Source organism: Oncorhynchus nerka, linkage group LG7 (assembly GCF_034236695.1).
Source record: "Oncorhynchus nerka isolate Pitt River linkage group LG7, Oner_Uvic_2.0, whole genome shotgun sequence".
Taxonomy (NCBI): Eukaryota; Metazoa; Chordata; class Actinopteri; order Salmoniformes; family Salmonidae; genus Oncorhynchus; species Oncorhynchus nerka.
Window position 1 is genome coordinate 24,406,310 of NC_088402.1, and position 12,110 is coordinate 24,418,419.

Here is a 12,110-nt window from a genome sequence, read left to right on the forward strand (position 1 = left end):
GTTAGTACTCAACTCAGTACAAACCCCAGGCTCTACCTGTTAGTACTAAACTCAATACAAACCCCAGGCTCTAACTGTTTGTACTGATATGTTTGCATTTCTGAGCTTTAACTATTATTAATCATTAGTTATATTATTAATCAGTAGTTATAATAGAGACATGAGGGGTGCCATAAGTAAGCTTAGGAGGGGCCGAGTGCAGGGACAATGGTCACATGTGGCAGTACTTATAAAGAGGAGACTCCACCCAAAGTGGTGTATGTATACTACCACAGGTAAAAACATGTCTTTGTCTAATGCAGCTGCATTGGCCCTCTGAGAAGAATACACTGGTTTAAGATTTCATAGTGTCTGTCGAGTTCTTACTATAATAATTAGAACATAACAGTACTAACCTCAATACAAAGCTATAACTAGAGCCAAGGGTCCTTTCCTGGTCAGGTCATGTGCTGAGAAAAATCTCCTAGCTCTATCTGTAATTAAAGCACTCACCTATGCAGACAGGAGGGCTGGGTTGCCAGTAGTAGCGGTTCTCCACCTGGATACAGGTAATCTTCATCTCTCCCTGGAGCTCATACCCAGGGTCACAGAGAACGGTGACGGTGTCACCCGGCTCTCGCCCGTCCCCATTACGACTGCCGTTCATGGGTACACCTGGGTCTCTGCAGGCTGTGGCCACCGAACCTGCCGGTCACAACGTAGGGAGGGAATCACGTGAGTCTATGCAAATAGGTTTTATGTTTAACAGATAAACAGTTTGTATGTCTGGTTTTAAGTATCGAGTCAATAATACAGTCCCCAGATAATACAGTGAGTGAAGTTTTCCATCACAGAGTCAAACACATACAATACAACATTCTTAGCAGGTAACCCGAACACGCACATTCTGACTGATATACTGAAACTGACACAGTAAAACTGACACAGAGAACATACAAACTTCCAAGACTTTTCACAAACAGACTACTCACTTGAGAATTCGATAGCGAAGCCAGACTTGCTGATGTAGAAGTCAGTCTCAAACTGGATGGTGACCAGGTTGAGGGTGCTGTGGATCCCCTCGGGGAGCAGAGAGCCAGACACCTCCCTCAGGGACATCTCATTCTCAGGAGGGCCGTCCCACACCTTGAGGATGTCATGGGATGCCTCTGTGTCGAAGGCCAGGAACTGCAGGCTGAGAGATGAGGAGGAGGCAAATTATCATGTACACTACAGCAGGGTTGCAAACTTCCTGTAACGTTCCCTAAAACCCCAGGTTTTCCAGAAATCCCAATTGGAAAATTCCTGGAATCAGGACGGAATTAGCAGTTAATCTTGGTGGAAGGATTCCAGGTTTCTGTAAAACCTAGGAATTTTGAGAAAGTACTGCCACCCTAGGCTGCAGTAAATTACTTGCAACAAATCATGGAATAACAGAGTAATAACATATATGTTACAATTGCAATACTCATAGCAATAACTTGATAATTTGTGGATGACCTTTGCTCCTCATGGACAAAAATGGTATAAATCAAGTCAAATCACTGAATGTGTTACACCAACACAACTGTTTCCTCATACAAACACAGTTTGTTCTGCATTGCTAGCAATACAGTTTGTTCTAAATCTGTGCATATTTCTTCCATGGTTTTTGATATTCCTTTTTGAGAAAATGCAAGCACTCAGCTGAAAGCCCCAGTGCCTTTTTTTATTTTGCATGGAAAAGTGCTGCTGTGATGCAAAACTGAGGTGCCTATCTAGGCATAATGATGTTGTAGAGACATCAAGCTACGAGCAACGAGCTATAAGTCAGAAAACCTGGCAGGTAATTGGTGCACGTGGTCATAACACTCCTTTCACATCACCATTCAGCAGACTGTGCTGATCAAGACGCCAGTGGAAAAAAATAAAGAAAGTCATGAATAAAAATATGATTTCAAACGAGGTGTGCCACTGGGAGTTGGAACAGAACAAATTGTTTGCCTCCAAGGTTACACCATTCCGGCTCCATGCAATACTAATAATTGAGTCTATGATTGAGCATTTGAGTCTCATTAGGCTGTCCAACCCTGGGGTCGAAGATGTGCAGGACAGGCAAAAAACAAAAAAGTATCTGGCATCTGTAGACTAGACTGGAGAGAGGACAGAGGGACAACCTGTACTCCTGTACCCCTGCTGGAATGGACGTGCAGATCTTCACTATTATAGTCCCGCCGATCACTATAGTAGGGATTGATTCAATTCACCATCACATCTAAGCCAATATGACACCAATGTCGATTAAACTTGGCAAATCAATTTGATTAGAGGTACAAACACACTCCCCTCCTCTCGTCATGAGCCGTCCGTTAGTTTTAGGGGGGGAAAAAGTTTGTCGGGAAACAGTTTTGATTACATTTATAATGTATTGCTCTCACATGCTCATTTCTGCCCTTTAAGAACCAACAATGTGCTATCTTTATGTAGCATTTTTGACGATGGTAGCATATTTTTTTTAGACAAAGCTCAGAGTTCTAACACCGGGTCAGTTGCTCGGCAACAACACAGCTGCTTGCATCATGCTGCCAGTCATAAGAAATCTATGTGAACAAACCTAGGCTACTGTAGACAATCAATAAATGAAAAACATATATTTTGATTAGCTGGGTAGGTGCCCCGCTCTGTCTGACAGCAAAGTAGGAGCAAAACAAAAGTGAGGTAATTAAGCATGTGTGGTAATGAGTAGGATTCTGTGTTTTCACATGGAAATGTGATTGCTTTTGATAAAAGCACTACCTCTCCTTTCCTTCCCACTTCCGCCTGACTACTTGACGGGGCATATTCTGGTGTACCACGGGGTAGATTAATCGAACTTATTCTCAGCTTGCTTAAGTTTTGCAACCTGCTGTGCGCAGTCAAAAGAAAATTACATGCTTGCTAACTTGGTTAGCTACATGATTAAACGAGTCTGTTTTCATCAAACCATCTGTGTTAGACTATTGTATTTTAACCAAGCAAGATAAATAAATGTTCACCCAGTACTGAGTGAATGAACAAAATAATTTTGGAACAAAATCTTCCAGACTGTCCATTTAACTGGTCTGTCATAGTCAATGTTTTAAGAACAGGATTCGTAGTGTAGTGGTTAAAGTTACTGCCTGTGGATCTGAAGATTGTGGGTGGGCCTCCCAGAGGATACATTTCTTTCGTTTATAGTTTTGACAGCCTCCCTCCCTCCCTCCCTCCCTCCCTCCCTCCCTCCCTCACACACCACACCACACACACACACACACACACACACACACACACACACACACACACACACACACACACACACACACACACACACACACACACACACACACACACACTAATTGTCATGTATTAAGTGGCTCTTAAAAGAGCCTTTGGGTTTGTGGAGAGGCAGGCAAGTGACAGTGAGAGTGGTGGTGTGTACTACTTTGTGCATCTTGCTAGAACGGAGGAGAGACCAGCACTCAGATCTCATGGAAGAGGACATTGCCCTCATCTGTGAGATGCACGCCATCCTTACAGTACTGCCCAGGGACACAGTGCTTTATGGCAGAGGGGCGGATTGTGAGGATGCGCCTGCCATGGAGAAATGCTCAAATCAGCTGGGTGACAGAGCACAGGGCCATCTTTATGCGCTTGTCCTCCTCCTATTGAAACATCAAAGTCCTCTGCTGCGCTATGTCAGAGTAGACCATCGTTGTTCGGATGACTACCTCTGAATCAGTTTGCATCTGACACACCAGGGCTGTCCCCTTTGTGTGTCCCAATTAGTTTCTACCAAGGTGGATGACTATGATGTCAGGGGGAGCAGCAGCGCAGGCCATCTGCTGGCGCAGAACATGAAGGAGTTTGCCTCACTTCATTCCTCGCTCTTGAGCCACGTAATGTGACAGTAGTCAAGGGAGAGGTTGTGATGCTTTCCGACTGACCTGGCACACTTCTCCAACAAGTGGATCCACAAATGCCCAACTAGCCACACAGTCCTCATTCCAAATCCATGTTAATGAATGAGTAAATGCCTGGAAGCCCGTGAAAAAAAAGGGAGCGAACTATAGTAGTAGAAAACACAGAGTGTTCAAAACATTAGGAACATTTGCTAATATTGAGTTGCACTCACTTTTGCCCTCAGAAAATCCTCAATTTGTTGGTGCTTGGACACTACAAGGTATCGAAAGTGTTCCACAGGGATGCTGGCCCATGTTGATTCCAATTCTTATCACAGCTGTGTCAAGTTGGCTGGATGTCCTTTGGGTCATGGACCATTCTTGATACCCACTGGAAACTGTTTAGTGTGAAAACCCCAGCAGCGTTGGAGTATTTGACACATTCAAACCTGGCACCTATGACCATACTTTACAAAGGCACGTCAATCTTCTCTCTTGCCCATTCATCCTCTGAATAGCACACGTACACAATCCATGTTTCAATTGTCTCAAGGCTTAAAAATCATTCTTGTCTCCTCCCCTTCATCTGATTGAAGTGGATTTAACAAGTGACATCAATAAGCGATCATAGCTTTCACCTGGATTCACCTGGTCAGTCTGTCCTGGAAAGAGTGTTCCTAATGTTTTGTAAACTCAATGTAGCTGTGGAATGAATATAACTGCATTCCAATTGAAAAAGATCATATGCAGATGATTTTCTTGCTCCTGTTTCAGGGAAGCTTAAAATGTATATTTAGACTTTTGCAAGGACAATAAAACATTTTCTGTATGTTTCTCTTTTTTTCTAGCCAACATTCCCATTGAAGCACCAAGTCCAATCAGTTCTACTGACACTACAGTTCTACCATTTCTGAGAGGATCTCCTGTCAGACTTTCACTCTCTCTCTTTTTATCTCTGAGATAGGCTAATTGACTTTTACTTTTATTGCTGTGTTACAGTATGTTGAATTATGCTTTTGTAAAATCACCTTTCGGTGTAAAAACCATAGAAAAAATCTATTTTAACTGAGAAGGAGGCATTGTTCTGAAGCAGAAAATAAAGAAAACTCACATGAACACAATGACGACCTCACAATGCTTTTCCAGCACACATCTTTGACCTACTACTGTAGCTCTGTTGGTCTATTGTACTTCAAACAATGTGTAGGCAGGTTGCTTAGGATTCAAACCTTCTAATTCATATTCTTCAGAGGGATAATGTACTTTACACTGTCCTGCTATTATAATAATGTACAGAGCCTTGGGAAAGTATTCAAACCCCTTGACTTTTTCCACATTTTGTTACGTTACAGTCTTATTCTAAAATGGATGGAATAAAACGAAATCCTCAGCACTCTACACGCAATACCCCATAATGATAAAGTGAAAACAGGTTTTTCTAAATTTTACAAATGTATTAAAAATAAAAAAACACAACAACCTTATTTACATAAGTATTCAGACCCTTTGCTATGAGACACTAAATTGAGCTCAGGTGCATCCTGTTTCCATTGATCATCCTTGAGACATTTCTACAACTTGTGGTAAATTCATTTGATTGGACATGGTTTGGAAAGGCACACACCTGTCTATATAAGGTCTCATTGTTGACAGTGCATGTCAGAGCAAAAACCAAGCCATGAGGTTGAAGGAAATTTTCGTAGAGCTCCGAGACAGGATTGTGTCGAGGCATAGATCTGTGGAAGGGAACCAAAACATTTTTGCAAAATTGAAGGTCCCCAAGAACACAGTGTTCTTTCTCCATAATTCCTAAATGGAAGAAGTTTGGAACCACCAAGACTCATCCTAGAGCTGGCTGCCTGGCCAAACTGAGCAATCGGGGGAGAAGGGCTTTGGTCAGGGAGGTGACCAAGAACCTGATGGTCACTCTGACAGAGCTCCATAGTTCCTCTGTGGAGATGGGAGAACCATCCAGAAGGACAACCATCTCTGCAACACTCCACCAATCAGATCTTTATGGTAGAATGGCCAGACGGAAGCCACTCCTCAGTAAAAGGCACATGATAGTCCGCTTGGAGTTTGCTAAAAGGCACCTAAAGACTCTCAGACCATGAGAAACAAGATTGAACTCTTTGGCCTGAATGCCAAGCATCACGTCTGGAGGAAACCAGGCACCATCCCTTCGGTGAAACATGGTGGTGGCAGCATCATGCTGAACGGAGCAAAGTACAGAGAGATCCTTGATGAAAACCTGCTCCAGAGCGCTCATGACCTCAGTCTGGGGCGAAGGTTCACCTTCCAACAGGACAACGACCCTAAGCACACAGCCAAGACAATGCAGGAGTGAGTGGCTTTGGGACAAGACTCTGAATGTCCTTGAGTGGCCCAGCCAGAGCCCGGACTGATCTAACATCTCTGGAGAGACCTGAAAATTGTTGCGCAGCAACACTCCCCATCCAACCTGACAGAGCTTGATAGGATCTGCAGAGAATATTGGGATAAACTCCCCAAATACAGGTGTGCCAAGATTGTAGCGTCATACCCAAGACGACTCAAGGCTGTAATCGCTGCCAAAGGGTCTAAAATACTTAAGTAAATGTCATATTTCAGTTTTTCATTTGTAATACATTTGAAAAAAATAAAAATAAACAGTTTTTGCTTTGTCATTATGGGGTATTGTGTGTAGTTTGATGAGGGATAAAAAATAATTTAATACATTTCAGAATAGGGATGTAACATAAGAAAATGTGAAAAAAGTCAAGGGGTTTGAATACTTCCGAAAGCACTGTATATCTATCATTATGCTGTATGTATTTTTAGATCACAGGAGGCTGCTGAGGGGAGAGCGGCTGATAATAATGGCTGGAACAAAGCAAATGGATTGGCATCAAACACCTGGAAACCATGTGTTTGACGTATTTGATCACATTCCACTTACTCCTCTCCAGTCATTACCAAGAGCCCATTCGCCCCAATTAAGTTGCCATCGATCTCCTGTGTTATAGATATAGGCCTAAATGTGTCTCACCATCTTGACTGCAAAAATAAATACAAATGGAAACATAACATTCAGCTACATATACATTTGACAAAGGTAATGAACAAGAATTGGTCAGCACAGCATGTTTGCAAATCAAGTGGTTTTGACATTGTGCCAATATTACACAGTTGATCCAATAGTTACAGAAATCAGGAACGCAGACAGATTCTTTAGACCTCTCTATCTGTATGAGTGACTGTGTCCAACACACCATCCATCCCCTGTTGATATGTTGCCCACCTACTGACCAAAAAAGGATGTGATTATGAAATATATATTTTTCTCAGTGACATATTGCTAAAATAAAGGTTGAAATCAATTAGAATTTAAACGGCAAAGAACAACCTGGCAGGTAAGCACATGAATTACGACAAGACAAAACAGATCACTCAATCAAGCCTGATTGTCTTATAAGTATAAAAGCTAAGATGCCTTTCATAAAATAAAAAAAGCTTGGAAAAGTAGTGGAATGGGACAATGGCTTAGCGTGGTGTGTGAATAATCCAATACTTTACCTTGTATGCAGTACAAATCATATTATTGTGGGAGCCCCTCCTCTAAGACTATGGATTGGGCTGTTTGAGAAGGTTTGAATCCTAAGCAACCTGCCTACACATTGTTTGAAGTACAATAGACCAACATAGCTACTGTAGTAGGTCATAGCTGTGTGCTGGAGAACCTTGGTAGAGCATGAGGGAAGTAGGCATTGTGGTGATCATGTGCATTTTGGCTTTATATCAATGCTTACTTCTCACTTAAAACATTGTTTTTTGTTTCTAATTGTGTAAAAACAGGGTACTGGTGCACTGGAGAATGTCTACCTTCTTGCCTGGACGCAAGTGTGTGTGTGTGTGTGTGTGTGTGTGTGTGTGTGTGTGTGTGTGTGTGTGTGTGTGTGTGTGTGTGTGTGTGTGTGTGTGTGTGTGTGTGTGTGTGTGTGTGTGTGTGTGTGTGTGTGTGTGTGTCGGGAGGGAGGGAGGGTGTGAGTGAGAGATCGCTGTAGCCTTGTACTTTTGTTAGGCATTATATTACAAGAGTTGGCCTTGGCTTGGCTGTTGAAATGCACAGAGATGAGACATGATAGGGGAATATTTGAAAAGGAGGATTCTTGATGAATACTAATTGATCAGTACCTAACGATGTTGCCAGAGTCCACCTCGATAATCCAGGTGCAACGGAGGTTGTTGTCGTAGGGGAATGGGTATCCAGGGGACAGGATGCGTCCAGACGACTCGCCTGTGAACTTTCCTCCACATTCAGCTGTAAGGAGAAACAACACAAATATAATGAAAACAGGATATACATGTATCTGTTGCTATGGAGATGCATTAAAGGAGATACTGTGAAAGGGTATCACAGCTGAGTTTTGCAGTGACACATTCAAAACGCAAAAGATGCATGCAGGGACAGGGACACAGACGCACGCATGTATGCACACTTGCTCGCACACAAGAACATGCCCACACGCGTACACAAACACACATGTACACACACAGCTAGGGGGAAATAATTAGTGGGTGGCTGGCAAAGAAATGTAACAAGTCTACCGCTCCTGTTGAAAATGTGAAGCCGAGCCATGTGAATCATCTCAATGAATCAATAACCAGTGGTGTAATGTACTTAAGAAAAAATACAGACAGAAATCGTTTTTTGGGGTATCTGTACTTCAGCTTTATTATTTATATTTTTGACAACTTTTACTTCACTAAATTCCTACAGAAAATAATGTACTTTTTACTCTATACATTTTCTCTGACACCCAAAAGTGTCAGAGTAATTCACTCACTTATCAAGAGAACATCCCTGGTCACCTACCGACTCACTAAACACACATACTTCCCTTTAAATGATGTATGCGTTTTAGAGTGTGCACCTGGCTACCCATAACTTAAAAACAAGAAGATGGTGGCGTCTGGTTTGCTTAATATAAGGAATTTGAAATGATTTACACTTTTACTTTTTATACATAAATATATTTAAAACCAAATACTTTCAGACTTTTACTGAAGTAGTATTTTACTGAGTGACTTTCACTTTTACTTGATTAATTTTATATTAAGGTATCTTTACTTTTACTCAGGTATGACAATAGGGTACTTTTTCCACCTCTGTCAATAACGCCAGAGAGTGTTTGCAGATTCTTGGGATGCGTCCCAAATGGCACCCTATTCCCTATATAGTACACTACTTTTGACAAGGGCCTATAGTGCACACCCATACACACACACTTACACCCACACACACGTACACAACACAAAGGTACACACACACGTACACAGCTGAGAGGAAATAATTAGTGGGTGGCTGCAAACAAATGTAACACGTCTACTGCTCCTCTTGAGAATGTGAAGCCAAGCCATGCGAATCATCTCAATAAAACAATAACGCGCCCGAGAGTGTTTGCAGATTCCTGGGCTACGTCCCAAATGGCACCCTATAGTGCACTACATAGGAAATATGGTGCATCTGGGATACAATACTGTCAGAGCAATAAGCAGCCAGCCCAAAACCTTCGCTGACAGGACGACAGTGCCGTGGTGGTAGTGTGGCAGTGTCAGTCTCGGTGCCACCAAAACCCGGTGTGCTGCAGTGCGCCTGCCGCCTGGCATGTTTTGTTCTGCTCCGGGACATCAATCACACGGGAAACGAGCCCAACGCTGAACATGAGGCCTGCTAACTGCTTCTCTTGCTGATGCTTTTCTTGTTGAATGCTTCCTGCTGACTGCTTCCAGGGCAGCTGAGGCTTACATAACCCGCCCATTATCAGTCTACCTCCACTATCACTTGATTAACCAACTTTAAATGCCCATCTCTCTCTGTCTCTCTCAATCTCTCACCCTTAGTCCTCTTTCTCTCAATATCTCATTCCCTCTCAATCTCTCACCCTTAGTCCTCTCTCTCTCAATATCTCATTCCCTCTCAATCTCTCACCCTTAGTCATCTCTCTCTCAATCGCTATTTCTCTCTCAATCTCCCACTCTTAGTCCTCTCTCTCTCAATCACTCTTTCTCTCTCTTTCCCTCTCAATCTCTCACCCTTATTCCTCTCTCTCAATCTCCTTTCCCTCACAATCTCTCACCCTTAGTCCTCTCTCTCAATCTCTCACCCTTAGTCCTCTCTCTCAATCTCTCTTTCCCTCTCAATCTCTCACCCTTAGTCCTCTCTCTCAATCTCTCACCCTTAGTCCTCTCGCATCTCAATCCCTCTCAATCTCTCACCCTTAGTCCTCTCTCTCTCAATCTCTCTCTATCTCTCAACCTTAGTCCCCGCTCTCCTAATATCTCATTCCCTCTCAATCTCTCACCCTTAGTCATGTCTCTCTCAATCGCTATTTCTCTCTCAATCTCCCACTCTTAGTCCTCTCTCTCTCAATCACTCTTTCTCTCTCTTTCCCTCTCAATCTCTCACCCTTATTCCTCTCTCTCAATCTCCTTTTCCCTCACAATCTCTCACCCTTAGTCCTCTCTCTCAATCTCTCAACCTTAGTCCCCTCTCTCTCAATCTCTCTTTCCCTCTCAATCTCTCACCCTTAGTCCTCTCTCTCTCTCTCTCTCTTTTCCTCTCAATCTCTCACCCTTAGTTCAATGAAGCCTAAATCACAAAATGCAGATCGCTAGTTCATTAATACTCAACATTAATACTAAAAATGTTTAGAGGGAGGGAGGGAGGGAGGGAGGAGGGAGGGAGGGAGGGAGGGAAAAGCCTCCTCCCTCTAAATCAAATAACATTTTATTGGTTTCATTCACATGTTTAGCAGATATTATTGCGGGTGTAGTGAAATGCTTGTATGCTCTAAACCAATGCTCTAAACCAACGTCCTGTGGAGCTCATTCCTCACAGGGCAAACATTCAATCAAATGAAATGTTATTCGTCATATGATTCGTAAACAACAAGTATAGACTAACAATGAAAGGCTCACTTTCCCAACCATGCAGAAAGAAATGTACATATAACCAGGAGATAAGTGACAGATAATCAACAGTAGCAGCAGTGTATGTGATGAGACAAAAACCTTAGAGCAAAAAGAGTCAATGCAGATAGTTAAATAGTTACCAAATAGCTACCTGGCCTAACTATTTAGCAGTCTTATGGCTTGGAGGTAGAAGCTGTTCAGGGTCCTGAGGGTTCCAGACTTGGTGAGATGTTTTGTGGATGCTTTGTGGACATGGGCCCAGGACATTTGATCAAATAGAACCCTTGCCTCTTGTATGCTTTTACTTATTGAATTGTACTGTAATGTGTGCTGCAATTGTAAATGCACTTTAAATAAAGTTTGATAGAACCCTACAGTTTTTCGAAGTTTGATCTCTCGCTATATAAAAAACACTTCACTATCACTTAGACATGAGGAAGTGCAGAGCAAAGTGCTGATTTATCATTTGCTCTCAAAAGCATTACGTTCCCTCTCAGAGGATATTACTTATCTTGGCTGAGAAACCACATGCTCTACTCTGTCTGCCAAAGCTGCATCCCAAATGACACCCTATCCCTATATCGTGCACTGCTTTTGACATGGGCCCTGGTCAAAAGTAGTGCTCTACATAGGGAGTTGAGTGCCATTGGGATGCATCCTCTCTCTTCACACCTCCTCCTACACCTGCGGACCAGAATCAAACATAGCTAAATATTTCATCTGTTATAATAAAAGGTGGAAATATGAAAAGTTAGGTAGCTTCAAGGTAGGTAATCCAATTTCTAAAGCACACTTCCTGCAAAGGTCATTCAAAATGACTGACTCCACTTTTTAAATTGAAGGAGATATGAAGATAAGAGTATTTTCAAATCTGCAGTAGTGGAAAAGGTACTCAATTGTCATACTTGAGTAAAGTAAAGATACCTTAATAGAAATTGTCTCAAGTTAAAGTGAAAGTCACTTACTACTTGAGTAAACGCCGAACAGTATCTGATTTTAAATGCCATTAAATACAGTGGTGGGGAAATATACTCAATTGTCATACATGAGTAAAAGTAAAAAGTAAAAATAGATGCTCAAATGTTTATTTACAATCAGCCAGGGGCTCACTCCAACACAGAGACGTCATTTACAATCAGCCAGGGGCTCACTCCAACACAGAGACGTCATTTACAATCAGCCAGGGGCTCACTCCAACACAGAGACGTCATTTACAATCAGCCAGGGGCTCACTCCAACACAGAGACGTCATTTACAATCAGCCAGGGGCTCACTCCAACA

At 42.4% G+C, this 12,110-nt stretch overlaps 1 protein-coding gene across 1 annotated transcript in view; it reads right to left on the reverse strand.

Moving 5' to 3' along the window:
• The window catches only part of LOC115131349 (CUB and sushi domain-containing protein 3), a 317,735-nt gene that overhangs the window by 195,185 nt on the left and 110,440 nt on the right, over positions 1–12,110 (reverse strand). Inside the window, 3 exon segments of the mRNA XM_065021039.1 lie at positions 493–684; positions 972–1,174; positions 8,049–8,175. Of these exon segments, the coding sequence (XP_064877111.1) occupies positions 493–684; positions 972–1,174; positions 8,049–8,175 (522 nt within the window).